This window comes from Trichechus manatus, unplaced genomic scaffold (genome assembly GCF_000243295.1).
Source record: "Trichechus manatus latirostris isolate Lorelei unplaced genomic scaffold, TriManLat1.0 scaffold00328, whole genome shotgun sequence".
Lineage (NCBI taxonomy): Eukaryota > Metazoa > Chordata > Mammalia > Sirenia > Trichechidae > Trichechus > Trichechus manatus.
Window position 1 is genome coordinate 886,711 of NW_004444264.1, and position 18,735 is coordinate 905,445.

Here is an 18,735-nt window from a genome sequence, read left to right on the forward strand (position 1 = left end):
AGACAAGTTGTGGAATGACATCAAGGACATCATACATGAAGAAAGCAAGAGGTCATTAAAAAGACAGGAAAGAAAGAAAAGAGCAAAATGGATGTCAGAAGAGACTCTAAAACTTGCTCTTGAATGTTGAGTAGCTAAAGCAAATGGAAGAAATGATGAAGTAAAAGAACTGAACAGAAGATTTCAAGTATAATGAAATATGCAAACCCCCGGAGTTAGAAAACCAAAAGGGAAGAACACGTTCGGCATTTCTCAAGCTGAAAGAACTGAAAAAAAAAATTCAAGCCTCAAGTTGCAATAGTGAAGGATTCTGTGGTAAAAATATTGAAAGGCACAGGAAGCATGAAAAGAAGATGGAAGGAATACACAGAGTCACTGTATCAAAAAGAATTGGTCTATGTTCAATCATTTCAGGAGGTAGTATATGATCAAGAACCGATGATATTGAAGGAAGAAGTCCAAGTTGCAGTGAAGACATTGGCAAAAAACAAGGCTGCAGGAATTGACAGGATACCAGTTGAGATATTTCAACAAACGGATGCAGCACTGGGAGCATTCACTTGCCTATGCCAAGAAATTTGGAAGACAGCTACCTGGCCAACTGACTGGAAGAGATCCATACTTATGCCTATTCCCAAGAAAGGTGATGCAACAGAATGAAGAAATTATTTTAAAATATCATTAATATCACACGCAAGTAAAATTTCGCTGAAGATCATTCTAAAGTGTTTGCAGCAGTACATCAACAGGGAACCGCCAGAAATTCAGACTGGATTCAGAAGAGGACGTGGAACAAGGAATACCGTTGGCGATGTCAGATGGCTCTTGGCTGAAAGCACAGAATACCAGAAAGATGTTTACCTGTGTTTTATTGACTATGCAAAGGTATTCAATTGTGTGGATCATAACAAATTATGGATAACATTGCAAAGAACGGGAATTCCAGAACACTTAATTGTTCTCAGGAGGAACCTGTACATGGATCAAGACGCAGTCATTCGAACAGAACAAGGGATACTGCGGTTTAAAGTCAGGAAAGGTGTGTGTCAGGGTTGTATCCTTTCATCACTCTTATTCAATCTGTATGCTGAGCAAATAATCTGAGAAGCTGGACTATATGAAGAAGATCGGGGCACCAGGATTGGAGGAAGACTCATTAACAACCTGCGATACGCAGATGATACAACCTTGCTTGCTGAAAGTGAAGAAGACTTTAAGCACTTACTGATGAAGATCAAAGACCACAGCCTTCATTATGGATTACACCTCAACAGAAATAAAACAAAAATCCTGACATCCAGACCAATAAGCAACATCATGATAAATGGAAAAAAGATTGAAGTTGTCAAGGATTTCACTTTACTTGAATGCACACTCAACTCCCATGGAAACAGCAGTCAAGAAATCAAACGACACACTGCACTGGGCAAATCTGCTGCAAAAGACCTCTTTAAAGTATTCAAAAGCAAAGATTTCACCTTGAAGACTAAGGTGTACCTGACTCAAGTTATGGTGTTTTCAATCGCCTATATGCATGCAAAAGCTGGACAATGAATAAGGAAGTCAGAAGACAAATTGACTCCTTTGAATGATGGTGTTAGCAAAGAATATTGAATATACCACAGACTGTCAAAAGAACGAACAAATCTGTCTTAGAAGAAGTACTGCCAGAATGCTCCTTAGAGTTGAAGATGGCGAGACTTCATCTCACATACTTTGAACATGTTATCAGGAGGGATCAGTTCCTAGAGAAGGATATCATGCTTGGTAAAGTAGAGGGTCAGTAAAAAAGAGGAGGACCCTCGATGAGATGGATTGACACAGTGGCTGCAACAATGGGCTCATGCACAACAACCATTATAAGCATGGCGCAAGACCGGGTAGTGTTTCGTTCTGTTGTACACAGGGTTGCTACGAGACAGAAATGACTCCACAGCACCTAACAAAAACAACAATGCCATTTAATAACATTTGATGCATCTAAGTCCCCTTGTTCTAAATCCATGCTCACCAAGCATGCTTACTTGCCACATAAGCCTGCTTACGACAATGTGCAGTTCCCTGGTAAGCTTGGCCCCTTTGGCAGTTCTCCTTCAGAGAAAATCAGCAGGGGCTCTCTGATCACACTTTAGCTTCCAAAGAAGCTTGGCCTCAAGCGTAGAATGGATGGATCCATGAAATCCAGACCACCAGGCCATGGCACAGCTGCAAGTCTGAGTTTCTGTGAATTCCCTGCCATTCTGGTTTTTACTATAGTCTCACTTATATTTTGGTTCTTATGAATCTTCTTCTTGGGGTGTAATCACATCAATACCCTGACAGTAAATCTCCAGGCTTTCGAAACAGAGAGACTTATAGTTTTCTCAACTTTTTTTTTAACCATAGACCCTTTCAATATATATGAAAATCTCACGACCTCCGTCCTTCAACATGCCCAAGCCAAGTATCAGTCCATCTTATAGATGTCCCAGCTGCCAAGAAGATTCTACTTTACATATATTATATGAGAAAACACAGGGTGTTATGTCCTATACAATACAGATTTTATATATATGTGTATATATAATTTATTTATATATGTAGTGTATTATACGTACATATAAATATACACACTTATTCTTGCAGCAAAGATTTTGATAAAACCTACCCCACTCTCCAACCTTATTTTCGAGTCATTGCGCCCTCTTTCCAAAACTCCCATCACTGCCCTAGATGATGCCTCTATAAGAATTAAACATCTTCTGATTTCTGCAGAAGGATCTTGATTTACTTCTGATAGAATTGTTTAGGGTAGATGAGAACAAGGTATGAGTAAAGGGAAATAGTGAAATTTGAAGAAGTAGCAGTGTTATCTAAGTACTTAGCATCCATAATTGTTAGTACTGGTGATGATGGCAGTACAGTGTGTGTGTATCTGTGTGTATGTGTGTGTGTGTGTGTGTGTGTGTCTGAATGCATGTGTTGTCAGTGTACATGAATGGAAATGCACATACAAAGATAAATAAAACACAATCCTTGCTTCCCAAGAGTTCTAATTAAGTTGCAGAAACAAGAACATGCCCATTAATTATACCTCTCATAGGTAATACTGTTGATGCAATCTGTACAATCTCTACTCTGGTGTATCTCCCATCCCAGATTAAAGTCACTTATTGCACAGACTTCACTCTAGAGCCAAGTCTGCCATGTGGGCAGTTGAGGACTCCTTGGTGCAGGAGAGACTAAGCAAGTAATTATTCTTCCCCTTAATCCATCCTCTTCTATAAAAGCAGTTTCACTAATACATCCGCAACATTTAAAGCTTATCTTGTGAGTGAAAATACAGTTTAAAACTATTCTGAATTGTCTTTACAACTTTTATTCAAATTTGGAAACTGAACTAGGTAATCCCTAGACCTTCTCATTTTTCCTTAAATGTGTTCTGTGCATATACATACTTCATATATCTCTGAGAATATAAAAATTAAATGTTCTTTATCCCCAATAATTGCCTAATAGCATTACGAAGGCAGTAGAAGTTTTTAAGAAAACAATGAAAGTGATGACAGTTAAACAAATATCTCGCTCAAAGCTAGGAAATACTCAACTAATTGAATCTGTATCTGTCTTAGGCTGGGTTCCCTAGAGAAGCAAAACCAGTAAAGCGTATAAATATATAGAGAGAGAGATTTAAATCAAGGACGTGGCTCAAGTGATTGTAGAAGCTAGAATGTCCCAAGTCCGTGGATCAGGATAGAGGCTTCTCTCGATTCACACAGCCACAGGGGCTGGTGAACACTAGATCGGCAGGTTGGAGAGCATGGCTCTTGCTCACAGGCTGTAAGATCGATGAATCCCAAGATTGGCTGGGAGAGGCTGATAGCTCAAGTCCCAAGAACCAGAGGTCAGATGAACACGAGGCAGCTGCAGGATCCAGGGCAAGCAAAAAGCCAGAACATATGCTTATATACGGATGCAGGTCACATCCCCAAGGAAAATCCCTTTCAAATGATTGGCTACTCACAGCAGATTCCATCATGGGAGTGATCACGTACGAACACTGAGAATCATTGCCCAATCAATTTGCCACACAATCTTAACTATCACAGTATGACTGACATACTACTCAAATAATTTACACATGGAAAATGCTTTATTGTGTAGAAAACACTTTTTTCATATGCTGCACAAAAATCTTACAAAATCTTTTTAAAATCTACAAAAGTTTGAGGAAACTATAGATCAGACAGGGTAAAAATAAATCTATTGCCCAAATCCAGAGAACAGGAAGAGGGAGAGCACGTGTGTGTATGTGTGTGTATGAGTATTTGTATGCATGCAGATGCAATCCTTGAACTTTGGGCTTTTCCATTCATTACACCACAGAGCTTTCCTGAAGTCAAGATCCATGGCATACAAAGCTGATTTCAATCTTAGGAAAAGAAGTAAAGAGAAATTTTTACAGAATTCATAGTCAGTTGTCCAATAGGCTTCATTCACACACTTAAGAGGTACTCAAATTATAAAACTTAAAATATTACGAAGTGACTTTTCTCTTGTGTGGTAAACCTAAATAAAGAATTATGAAAGCCACCAAAAGCACTATTTAAGAAATATGTACTTAAAATTAAGACTAATCGAGAGAAATAAAGGAAAACTAACAATATAAATTGATCGGCATGTACTAGAAAAAGATTGGTATTTTTAAAAGTTTACCCTATATTATAAAGATTTAAGTACATATTATTCCATTTAAGATAAAAAAGCTAAATTTGTATGGACTTAAATAAGTTCTTATAGGTATGTATATTTATATGTATGTATATTTTATGAATTTATATGCTTACATATTTTTATATAGAAACAAAATGAGAACTTAACCATCAGTAATAGGATTGAATTTATTGAATTGGTCATGTAAAAAATAGACTTTTCAATCATATCAAACTGAGGCCAGGAGTTTGCCAATGACACTTTCTTTTTTTTTTTTTTTTACTTCAGCTGTGAACAGAAAAATTCTTAAACTCTCAGTTCCTCGAAACCAGGCTTAAAACCACAATGAGTAATGAAAAAGTAAAGATTATACTAGCAATATTTCTTCTAGTCTTTCTAAATTGTGGCAACATCCTTTTAAATTGTTGCAGTCTTAATACATTAAAGAAAACCAAACTAGCCTAACGGGATATCAAACTGACGATATGACAACACACACACAAAGGAACTGATAGAGATGCAAAGGGTTACGTGCTCCACTGCTAGCTGAAAGGTTGGCTGTTCAAACCCACCCAGAGGCTCCTAGGAAGACAGGCCTGGTGATCTGCTTCCTAAAGGTCACAGCCTTGAAAACCCTATGCAACAGTTCTATTGTGTACACGTGGGGTCACCATGAGTTGGAATAAACTTGAAGGCAACTAATAACAACTTTTCAACAGTCTTCTGACTGGACTTAGTCAGTTATAGTCTATGCACAGAAAGTACTACAAAGAGATCTTGAACTCCACTAAGTAGGTTTGTTGTTGGTAGCAGTCCTAGTGTGGCAATTCTGATTATTGTGTGTGTGTTATAGGACAGAGCTGAGAAAATGTGTTCATATTACTGAAAATCAGGGTTCTCCCTATGAGACCAAAAAACAAAAAACTCAAACTAAACCAATTGCCACTGAATCAATTCTGACTCATAGTGACCCTATAGGACAGAGTAGAACTGCCCCATAGGGTTTCCAAGGCTGTAATCTTTACTGGAGCAGCTGGTAGGTTCAAACCCCCGACCTTTCCATTAGCACAGAGCACTTAACAACTGTACCACCAGGGCTCCTCCTTAGAAATTATGTCACCTAACTAGCAATCAGCATATCTAGCACTCAGATCTTTGTTATTAAGATTCTCCACTAAAGAGCTACTTGGAGAAACAACTGATTCCAGGTCTGCGGCCTGAAAGATAGAAAAGACTGAAAGACCCAAGAGCAATAACAAAAGGCTTCAGAAGCTAGTTTGAAAGGGTTCCCCATTGGCCAAACTTAGGACAATTTGAGCATCAAAATTATAGTGATAATGGATTATTAATCTTTCAATAAATAAGCCCATAGTGATACTCTCTCCAAAAAAAAAAAAAAGAAAGAAAAAGAGAAAGAGAAAAAAGGAGAAAGTTCTTTACAAACATCAGCCAATATTTACAGGAGGGTAACAGAATTAGGAAGGAGTCCTGGTGGTGCAGTGATTAAGTACTCAGCTGCTAACTAAAAAATTGGTGGTGTGCCAGCCTGCTCCCATAAAGATTTACGGCCTTGGAAACCCTATAGGGCAGTTCTACTCCATCCTATAGGGTCGCTATGAGTTGGAATCGACTCAACGGCAACAAGTTTGGTTTGGTTTCTTGGTAACAGAATTAGAAATCACCATCTTGCAACTACCAATGAATCATCACAGGATGCTAAAACCACTAGGTGAGCATTTGTGGGAGAACAGGATATGCATATGGTCTCAACTTATCACTGCACATGATTGATTACAAAGGTAAAAAGATGCCTTTACAATGGACAAAACGTCTCATTGACACCATCTTACTAAACCGAGTAAATAAAATGGGGCCAAATGACATCATGTGCCTATTACATAATGTGTTATAATGTGAAGGCCACAACATCACCAAAAATGTTTAACTGCATCTAAGAATGAGAGAATGATAGGCCAAATAAGTCCAGACTGAGGGTCATTCTATTTAACAACTTGCCGGTACTCTTCAAAAAACATCAAGGTCATAAAATAGAAAATAAAAGTGGAAGAACCGCTCCATTTTGATGAAAATACAATAGAAATGACAACAGAAGGCAATGTGTCATCTGTATTTAATTCCTAGATCAAAAATAAAGAAGCTAGATAGGGCATTACTGGGAAAATTGAGGAAATTTAGATATATGCTATATGTTAGATAATATGATTGTATTAAAGTTAAATTTCTTGGGTGTGATAATGGTATTACAGTTATCTGAAGATTATCTTGTTCACATGAGATACATGCTCAAGTATTTAAGAGTGAAATGTCATAATTGCAACTTACCTTCAAATGGCTCAGAAAAGAAAAAAAAATAGAGTGAGTGAAATAAAGTCAATGTGCCAAAATGTTAAGAACTGGTGAATCTAGGTGAAGGTTATATGGACAGTCAGTGTACTATCTGTCAACTTTTCTGTAGGTTTGAAATTTTTGAAAATAAAAAGTTGGGAAACAGAAAATCAAACAAAATTATCGTTTAAATTTTTTATTTCATATGCTCATTTCAACAATATAGAAATAGAAGTTTAGCTCACACATAATCACTCTTTTTATAGATTAAAAATAGGAAATGTTGAGTGAAAGTTACAAATTATAACATAATCAAAATGTATAACAAAGTACTTTAAAAATAAGGCCAAAGATTTAAGAATCATTATGTTAAATTTCTAGTACAAACATAAAACAAGAAAGAAAGACATTGTTGATGCTAATATTCAAAATGGGTCTTGCCCAATTCTTAAATCCTGCCACCCCCCTAAAACCTAAGGAAGTATTCATTATACACTGGAAGTACAGAATTCTTAACAAAAGCCAATTGGATGTTGAGTTTTATGATTCTCCTTATAGGTACAATCTATCTCTCAGCAAACTATAAGCCATTGAAAATGTAACTCCATATCCAACAAAAAAAGCAAAAGCTCGATTTGGCTGGGAAGGGGTATCAGATATGCAATTGTGTGGTAGATCCGTGCTCCAACAAAAAGTCTGAAGTGCAGGAGGGCTGTAGAGAGATCTGGACCACTCAAGGAATACAGAAGGCCAATGCCAACAAATGACACAATATTTTCAAGGTCATTCAGGTGGGCTCTGTGGGAAAAGATGACTATTATAGATACTAATTTCAAAATCAGTAGAAATATACTCATCCTTCCTTCTCCAAAACTAAAAAAAAGTGTTACTGGGTCTTTAATTTGCAAAGTAAGATTCCTTTTATTCCTCTCAAATTGCCTCATTTCCTAATCCACTTGACCTTTATTTAGAACATCTCACTATTTTTGTTTCTTTTTATTTTTAGTGTATCTTGGCATATAACAGAGAAGTCATTTTACAGTTTCTAGAATATCAAGACTGCATCTATATAATAAAACTGCCTTTATTTTTGTAGAGATGAATTACTTTTTTCGTCTTCTGAGGTGCGTACGATAGCAATTCAAGATAATTCTTATAAAAGCCCTTCTTCCCCAAAGAAGAAAATCCTATTGGTTCTGATCTTTCCGAAGACTCTTCTCTCACATCTGCTGGTCTATGAAATGATTGCTGGGAGAAGCCTTGCCCATTTACTCAAACCATTAGGTTGCCAAGAATTGATTTATCAATTTCCTATCAAGATTATCAGGCTCTCAACATCCACGTAACAGAAAATAACTAGACAACCTGTCCTCAAATCCCAAAAGGAATTAGTTAATAGTGATGACACAAAAGTAAAAAGTATACACAAAAATCATGGGCATTAAAGCGAGAGAGAGAGAAAGATGTTTCCTAAATTATACCTTTAGACAACAGCTAGAACAAGACAGAAAGCATGGTTTAGATACAAGTTTTCTTCCAAAACATGGCATTTTTGGTTTCGCTAACTAGGATTCTGAATACAAGACACATCTATTAATGACTTCAAGTTTTTTGAAGTACTTAATTTTAAAATCTGATGTCCCAGTTTATGCCTATAGAATTAAAAAATACTTAACCTAGGCTAGAAATGGAGATACTGATAGTTTATCAGCTATTGATATGTATTTCAAAATGAAAAATATTTGTTACTTTCCTCTCTTTAAGCAAAAAATATAGTTATTACATATTGCCTGCTCAATGATCTCCATTATCCTCCCCGACTTTGTCTTATTTTCCTTAGATTATCCTTCAGGTTGCATGACAAAGATGATGACAACATAAAAATGTGAAATAGGTGGCAGTAACTCAGATGAAAGGAACCCTGGTGGCACAGTGGTTAAAGCGCTCAGCTGCCAACCAAAAGGTCAGTGGTTGGAACCCACCAGCTGCTCCACAGGAGAAGGAAGAGGCAGTCTACCTCCGTGAAGATTTACAATCTTGGAAATCCTATAGGGCAGCTCTACTCTGGCCTACAGGGTCGCTGGATGGCAGTGGGTTGGGTTGTTGTTGGCAATCTAGACGAGTAAATGATTGAAAGGGTTTAAATAAAGAACTACTCAATAAAAGTAAAGATAGAAAGGTGTGACTGTTCCCGTGTCCTCTCTTTAATGGAACAACCGAAGGGCTACTGAGGGGAAACCCACTGCCATCGATTCCAACTCATAGTTACCCCACAGGACAAAGCAGAACTGCCCCACAGGGTTTCCAAGGAGCGACTGGTGGATTTGAACTGCCGACCTTTTAGTTAGGAGCTAAGCTCTTAACCACTGTGCCACTGAGAGGAAAAGTGGGCAGGAAAGAACAGGAAGGCCATTTTCTACTAACGAAACCCACTTCATAAACTGCATCAAGTATATTTGTTTTGGTCCTCTGAAATCTCCTGCTGGATGGACCAGAAAGATACCTCTACCTCCAATTTGCGGCACCTTAGTGTTCTCCTTCAAACATTGTGAAGGACACAGAAAATTGTGAAGTTAGGGAAGGAACTATCAAAGGGAGATTCTGTGAGAAAATGTGTCCATTTGTAAGATGATGTAAAATGATTGGGAAATAGAATGCAATCTTAAAGCAGAGAAGAAAATCAAGGACAAAGAGGGTGATAGGACAATACAGGTCAGGTGGTGGTGGAGGGAAGGAAGGTCTGGGGTAGGTCTTCCTTTGACCTTACTCACCCCTTCTTTTTTTCTAGCTCCGCTCTATCTTATTTCTCCTTTTCAATACTCTTTTTCCTTAGCCCTCAAAAAGCTCTCACAGATAACAGTCTTCATTGTCCTAGCAAGGCCTGTTTTCAACAGACCCTCATACTCCATGCTACTTTACACCTTTTTTAGAAGCTGTTCTCTCTAGAGCCTGCCCCAGGCATATACTTACCCAGCTCTTCCAAGTGAGCACCTGGGTAGTTCAGTATCACCCTACCACTGAACTGTTTCCTCTGCTCAAATGACACAGCTCATTTGACAGTGGTAGCTTCCTTCACATTAGTGCCATTTCTAGACAGCTACCAAAATCTATTCCCAGATGGATATCAGTCTTCACGTGTGACCAGTCTATACCTGGGTCTATACCCCCCTCCCCACCATGATTCCATGTTCCTATTCTTCTATCTCCTTTGGACAGGTGACCCCTTTGTACACACTTGCTTTGTGACTAACCTTTCCACCAGCCCTGCTCTGTGCTCTTGATGCTACAGTCACACCTCACTCCCTCAAACCAGAGCCACTTGAATCTCAGAACATACCTGATCTGGACTAGAGTTGCTACATGCCTTTGGGAACTGTCAGGGGATGGCCAAGTACAAAAGGAGCTTCACAACAGACTTTTCCTAACTCCCTTATCTTAGCCTCAGCTCCTCTGGATTCACAGCATACAGCAGTATGTTCAAACTCCCTCCCAGGAATTTCCCCAAACTGACATGACCTCTATCCTCATCTTCCTCATTCCAAATCCTAATATCCTTCAAGTGCTTTCTTCATGAAATATTCCTAAATACCCAAGGATACTTATATTCCGTGCCCCACAACTTAATATCTAATGGGATACTAGTTATATCATTCTCTAATTACAACATGCTTGTTGCTTTTATTTTCAGGTAAAAGTTATAAACCTCTCAGAGGCAGAAACTCAATTTTACAAGCTCTTTTATTGCCTCCAATAGAAGAATTGACAGTGATCCGCACACAATAATCTCTCAATAAACTTTGTTTACGCATTGGGGACAGAAGGGGAGTTATCTAGTTCGACCCCTAGCCCATGCTTCAGTCCCTTCACAGAATCCTCAGTGTGTGTCATCTAGATTCTATTGAGCACGCTCAGTGAAGGTGTATTCTTCACCTTTGCAGGCAGTGTATTCTAAAAGTCTCCTGTCCCTAGCACCAAACCCACGCCTTACTTTCTTTCTTCTGTGTTTGATTTCTCCAGCTGCCCTGACTGCCCTACTCCTTTCTTTTTATCTTGTTATACTGAACATATGTGGTTTTGATTCTCTTTAGAATAAGGTAAGACTGGGGTAAGTAAATAAATAATGTAAAGTTCTTTCCAACCATCACTGATTTCTGTCTGTCCAGGCTGAAATAACTCAAAACCAGTCACTTATCTTGACACCTCAAAGATATTATATTTTTAATACGTTGTGTGTATTTATTCATTTACCCAACAATGCATATCTGAAAGTATACCTTTCACTTCATTTGTAGCCCCTTCAGTCCCTACCATTGGAATATGCTGATAATAACAGCTTTACATGTTGAAGTAAAGAGAGAAAAAAAAGTCCGGGTTAAAAATGGAAAGGGAAGATTCTGGAAACTCTTTCTCTGAAAAGCATCTCTAAAAGTAGGCTTCTATTAGGAACTTTTCAGTTGGGTCAATAAGGTCTCAAAAAATAGCTGGGGCTGTTAAGGTCTCAGAAATACAACTGGAAAGAAAACATCTGTCTTCTTCAAGACTCTGCTCTTGCCTCACTGAAAAGCCAGTGTCTGATCACAAGGGGGCACTGTGCGCACAGCTGCTGTACCTCCTCAAGGACACTGACCCTTGTCAGAACTAGGGGTCAATTGTTTTTTCTAAAATTTATTTGTTTCTTACCTGACTAAAAGATTATTTTAGATAATGGCTTTCTCTTCTAGAAGTACAATCCCATGGGTGCAGGGAGAAGGGGCATAAGGGATGGGGTGCAAAATCCAAACTCCGAAAATAAAATATCTTTTGTAAACTTTTCACGCATGAGACTTCAGTACTGGGATCATCCTTCCAGTCTTACTAATGCTACTGAGTGTCTAATCGCTATCACTTTCATGTCCTGGGCAATTTTATGAGTATTGGCTCATGATTAGCGTTATGCATGTGGTTGTCTGCTCCAGAAGGGAAGGGCGGAAAGAACAAGACAAAGCTTTAGACTGCTTAATGTCTCTTCAGTGGTTTTGGGAACTTCACAAAGCTTCTCTCACCTGTTCTGATTTTTATACTTTCTCATAACACATTTGTCATTTTTCCTCTGATACTGGTTGAAATTTTCATATCGATTCTTTGTCCTGATACTATTTCAGCTTCATATTCTTGGCACAACCCATTTCAAGATATGCTCATTTACTCAGTCGCTGTTGTTAGCTACTACTGAGTCAGCCCCCAATTCGTGGAGACACCATGCCCGACGGGATGGGACCGTTGTGATACACAGGGTTTTTATTGGCTGATTTTTTGGAAGTAGTCACCAGGCTTTTCTTCCGATTCTGCCTTAGTCTGGAAGCTCCGCTAAAACCTGATTTACTCAGTAGGACTGCTGAATAAACAAGTACATAACCTAAGTGGATCAGAAATTAAAACTATTTTCTAAATATCTAGCACAGACTTCTCAGAAGAAAACTATTCTTGCTTGTTAAATAACTTGGGATAAAACTGTTTTGAATGAGCAAGAAGGTGGATTTAATTTTGGTCCTGCATAGGGCTAAAGAGGGGCCAGCAAAAATGGTGTAATGCTTGGCCCTCCTTGAGGTGAAGAAGGCACAGTGTAAACTTCTGGAGTGGGGACAAGAAAGAAATGGCGCTGTAAGAGCACAGAGGCCTAATACACAACTTGGAATGTTTGTTACCATAGTATAAATTCCTCTGCACCCACTCCCACATCAACTTAGTCAAGTCTATTTTACCCTTTTTGATTTGTGGTGGAAATTCAGGAATGACTGAGTTTGCATCCAGGTTAGTTATTTATATATATATATATATAACTAAAAATAGAACTAGCGTATGACCCAGCAATTCCACTGCTAGGAATATACCCAAAAGACTTGAAAGCAGCAACTTGAATGGACTTTGTACACAAATATTCACTGCAGCATTATTCACAATAGCCAAAACGTAGAAACAACCTAAATGTCCATCAGCAGATGAATGGATAAACAAAACGTGGTACACACATCTAATGAAATACTACTTAGCCAGTAAGAGAAATGAAGTCTTGATATATGCTATAACATTGGTGGGGCTCGAAGCCATTATGCTGAGTGAAATAAGTCAATCACAGAAGGAAAAACAGTGTATGACCTTATAAAAAGACAAGTAACAGGCAAATGTAGAGACCAAATTTCATCAGTGATTACCAGGGGCAGGAGGGAAAGGGGATGGGAAGTTATTGCTTATGGAGTACTGATCTCAGTTTGTGATGATGGTGAACTCACATTGATTAAGGGTAAGGGTTACATAGCTGATTAACGTAATTTCTGTCAGTAAGGTGTACACTTGCAAAAACTGTACCGTCACAGAACTGCAACTGGCAAAAATACTGGGATAGATATGTTTACAACAACAACAAAAAAAAAAAAAACAGCAGTTGCTGAGGCTGCTTATATACAACCAAACACCTCATGGGAGTTGGTTTCCTGGTTTGGAGGTTTAGGGTAATGATTTCATGGGACATCCCAGTTAACTGGCCTAATATCATGGTTAGCGCTTCTGTTCTGTCTCCTGGTTTGTTGTGTAGTGCCTGCAGGGTTCAAAGTTTGCAAGTGGCCAACCCGGACACAACTATTGGTCTCCATTTGTCTGGATCAGAGTAAGAAGGGCGTCAGGAATAAGAGGAAGGAGTGGAATGTGTGGCTAATTGCCTCCATGAACAACTGCCTCCCATGCCATGAGACCAGAAGAAATGGATGGTGCCTGGCTACCATTACTGAACATTCTGATCAAAGACTCTACAGAAGAATCCTGATCAAAAGGGAGAAAATGCAGAACAGAAGTTCGAATTCTTGTGGAATCCAGATTTTCTGCAGCCATGGAGGCTGGATGAATCCCTGAATCTATTGCCCTGAGATAGTCTTTAAACCTTCAACCAAAAATATCCCCTGAAGTCTTCTTAAAACCAAATAATAGTTTAGCTTAACTAGTAAAGGGAAAACCTGGTGGCGTAGTGGTTAAGTGCTATGGCTGCTAACCAAAAGGAATGTGTGCCTTGAGCCTTCTGCTTTTTTAAGATCTATCTATATGGATGAGACTGACAACAGCAATTTGAAAGATTAGATAAGAAACTCAGGCGGCAGTGAGTTTATGCTAACTGGGGAGGAAGAATTCAGAAAAGGAGAGTGAGAATGGTTACTCAACTTGAAGAATGTAATCAGTGTCACTGAATTGGACATGTAGAAATTGTTGAATTAGTGTATGCTCTGCTGTGTATATTCTCAACAACAAAAAATAAACTATTAAAAAAAAGAGAAACACAAATCTGATATCTGAATTACAGAAGTAAAGTTTTTCCCTCTGTCTCTATTTCATTGTTTATTCATACTCACCAAATTGAGGACATGTATCTAAATATAATCTTTATATTTCCTGTCTAAACTATTTATCACAAGACTAAATGCCTCTACATTTAAGAATGGCTATAGAAACTCTTCACTGATCCTTTCTTTTTATATAACTTTACTTATGCTTGGAATGTGCCTAAACTGTACTACAGTTTGGATGAGCATTAGAAAATATTAAATGAGAAAATGGTATAGAACTTTGACTAAAGCACTGGTTAATGGAATCTCAATATAAAAAAATTTTCTTTGCAATTTACATGTCTTTCTATGACAATGATTAAAAAATACACCTCCAGAACTAGAATTCAATGTACTTACATTAATTATATTGTTTGGAGACTGTTGAAGTGGTATCCTTGCTTACTGCTTTTCACTGTTCATTGAATTCCCAAAACATTAACCATAATATCTTCAAAGGAGAGAGACAGAGAGAAATGGATTTCCCTATTTCTCCAAAGAGTGTCAACTTCCATATTTTGAATTCTATGCAAAACTATCCAGTTTTCCAACCCTTTACAAGAGCTGATAATCTCACTGCTGATAAAGATGAAATTACAAGAAACTACCTTCCCTGTTGTATGCCCTGCCTTCCATTATTTTGATGCATCCCTATATAAAATCATTAACACCAACAATGGAATACATAAGTATTGCAAAATTGGCAATATACGCAATTGCAGTGAAACTTAGAGACTTCCAGATCCCTAATTTATCTGTAATTTTTCTATGGACAAGGTACGATGACTGACTTTATTTTCTTCAACTTTAAAGTCCTGACATCCTCATCAAAATTCTCGCAAAAGTAAATGATTTCAGGAGACAGTGGCTTACCTTCATACACATTCCACTCTGTCATCTGTTCGAAGATACTTCTTGGCATTTTCTCCTTTGCCATGATGTGCACAGTCTTCTGGGTTGGCAAAAGCCTATTCCAAATAACAAGAAAAAGTTACTAACATGGGGGTATCCTACCTAATGATTTATTTGCATTTTAATGGAAAAAATACAGACATTCATGTTGGCCCTTATGGAAAGAAAATTTGGAGAAATAAACCAAACTCAGAGGTGGGGGGGATCATCTATAGTTTACACATGAATGTTTATTAACAACACAAAATAAAAGACTCAAAGACAAGCATGAAGAAAAACCTAAATAAAAACCAAAGTATAAAAATAGTGTAAAGGAAGCAAAAACGGGAAGAAGGGTATAATTCTAAGTTGTCAGTGATTACCATAATGGTGAACTGGCACCTTTTTCATAGTGATATTGACACACCTTCCCTCAAGTGTATTAACTAATTGATTCATCTGAAAGTAATAAGTTCACTTGCCAACGATAGTAGAGAACAGGTGAGGAGCATAAAAGGGGGAGAGGGAGAAAAGGTATTTTGTACATTGTTAGGATATGTGAACCTGTGGCTCCCCCCAACTGGATAAAACCTTGAGGTGAATAATACAGTGAAATTTAAGAAGCTGAATTTCATTCCTGTAAATAACAAGCACACATTCTAGGGCATATGTTTATGAATTCCTTCCTGCAATTATTATGCTGTTTGAAATTATTTCCCCATCCTTTGAAATTTGAAATATGCATTTTAAAAAGTATTTAAGTAAGTTCCACTGTTTAATAATTTATAATAAAGAAAAATGCAAACTATAAAATTAGCCTTAATTTAAGCTTATAAATATTATAATGTTTTTCTTAATGCGATATGAGAATTTAATCCAGACAAAGATGTTGAGGAGAACTGATGGGCTGGGATGTGATCCAGTTATCAGGTCAGATCTGTCTGTCTCATTCATCACGGTGTCCCAGGCACCTAAATAAATGCCTGCCACACACTAAAAGTTCAACTAATATATTCTGAATAAATAAATGTATGGAAATGGAAAGTGTATGAGATTTGGGTTCAAACCAATCTGGACTTAAATCTCAGCCTCACCCTTTATTGTTTTAACCTTGGTGAAGTTACTTAACCAGAGTTTCAATTTTCTCATCTGCAAAATAGGGCAGAATAACCCTCATCTAACATGATGTTTGTAAAGATTATATAAAATGATACAGTTATCTACCACATATAAAGAGCACCATGGCCCCTGGCACATATCACTGGCACTCCACAAATTTGAATTCCTTTCTGTTTTTCTTTATAAGAAAGGCTATGTTTCTGCCCTCCTTGGCACCATTATGTTTCTAGAGGGCAGTGTGGACCCAATGGTAGACAGCCACTTTGTAGTTGCTCCAGCATATTGTCCCATTAGAAGTTGATTCCATTAGATAATTACACATATGGGTACGTGCCCCCCTTAGAATGCAAATAGCCTCGGGAAGGGATCATTTCTAAGGAAGTAAGGGAAGACTGTGAACTTCCCTGAAGTATTTCCTAGTTATTGTTTCCAGGTGTAATGAAAGCAAGGCTCTGGAGAACAAAAACTCAGGACAGGTGCTTTCCAAGAAGTTGCTGAACAGGCTCAGGTTGCACCAATAAAAATCATTAAACTTTCCTTTACTCCTCACTGTGCCATAAACTCTACTGGAATACAAAATCTATGCTTCGAAATCTTTCTAGCACTTTCCCTATTTCTCCATTTTGTAAAAATAATCATTCTAACAATACTGATTAGAAATATTATCCACTTAGTGGTGCCTGGCCACCATTACTGAATGTTTTGATCATTCTGTAGAAGAATACTGATTAAAAGGGATAAAAATGTGGAACAGAATTCCAGGTTCTTATGGAGTCTAGATTTTCTGGAGCCATTGAGGCTGGATGAACCCCCCAAAACTGTTGCCCTGAGATAATCTTTAACACTGAACCAAAAAAATCCCGAGGTTGTCTTTAAACCAAACAATAGTTTAGCTTAATTGGTGGAGAATGTCTGCCTTGAACATTGTGCCCTTTTCAGGAACTATATAGGATCAGCTTGACAACAGCAACTCGAGGGGTTAGATGGGAAGCTTAGGAGGCAGTGAGTTTATGTAATGGAAGAGGAACAATTTGGAAAAGGAGGGTGAGAATGCTTGCACAACTCGAAGAATGTAATTGATGTCACTGAGTTGTACATGTAGAAACTGTTGAATTGGTGTATGTTCTGTGTATATTTTCAACAAAAAAAATTAATTATTTTTTAAAAAACAAATATTCAGCATTTAAGAAGTGGAAAGTGTACAAAATTCAAATGGTCTGTCCCAGTCATACAGGGATCTGCTATGTGAATCAGAACTTTAATTCTCAGCCTTTTTTTGGTCCCTAAAGTCATACCCTTGACCTATAAGAGAGCGGAAAACACCAGTCAACTGTCTTGAAAATAACTATTTTTCTAATTCTAATTGACAAAATTGACTCCAAAATCATAGAACATTTCCTTGAAACTTTGACACTCCAAAGATCTCCATTACTAAGCAGTATGACAAAAGGTAAAAGCCACAATGAAAAAACCATTTACTAGCAACTGTTCCATAAATATATCAGATCCATGTGTACCAAATGATTGTGCATTTCATTGCAGCATTAAACAATGTGCTACTGGGCTTTTCCAAAAAAAAAGTAAATTAAGAAAATTGCTTTCCAGAATTCCAACTTTTGAAAGAAAATACTACCTCCAAATCTCTTACCTTTCTTGTCAGTCTATAGAATGCAGTGGCAAAACTCATAAACATCATTTTTGAAAGAACAAGTGGTGCATAGGAGGAAAAGGCCATGAGTACTTCATTCTTGGTTAGTTGGGTGAGGTCAATCATTTTTTTCAATTTTGGTCTGGAATCCTAAAAAAAGATTTTAGACAAAATGGGGAAAAATGTGAAAAAGCAGGCATGGATGGATACCCAAAATGACTCTCAGTGGTCACCTGGTGTCCTTATATTGCAGCATTAACCATACCGTTCTTAAAAAATATCTTGGACTCTTTGTAGGAAAAAAAAAAATGATGGTTTAGTTTTCAAAATTTCAAAATAATCAGAATTATGTTTTCTCTAGTTCTATGTCATTAAGCTTGAAGACATCTAACCAAGTACTGAATGAAAAAGTAGGGGGTAATACAAGCAAAAATAAAATGCTCTAACAATGGACTGAAATCATATTTTTGCATCAAGACGAGACAAAAGGTTGGACGTAAAAGACCAGATGTCATGGACTGATCTCTTTAGAAACATCCAACTATGGATGTAGTGGCGCCACTGATGTCATATGAGGAATGCCTAAGCTCTAAGCTATGTCTTGCTTTAGAAAGAGCTCTCTAGCTTTTTGTCATTTCAGTAGTATGCAAGATCTCAGGCTCCAGGTTTGAATTCAAATCCCACAATCTG

At 37.6% G+C, this 18,735-nt stretch overlaps 1 protein-coding gene across 1 annotated transcript; it reads right to left on the bottom strand.

Annotated features, from left to right (window-relative positions):
• Positions 1-7,533: 7,533 nt before the first annotated feature.
• On the bottom strand, positions 7,534-18,171 carry LOC101340888 (microsomal glutathione S-transferase 1). Its single transcript, XM_004390816.2, is given in 4 exon segments — positions 7,534-7,679; positions 7,682-7,836; positions 15,261-15,355; positions 18,046-18,171. Coding segments are annotated over 4 exon segments (465 nt in total). The 3' UTR covers positions 7,534-7,590.
• Between the last annotated feature and the right edge of the window lie 564 nt (positions 18,172-18,735).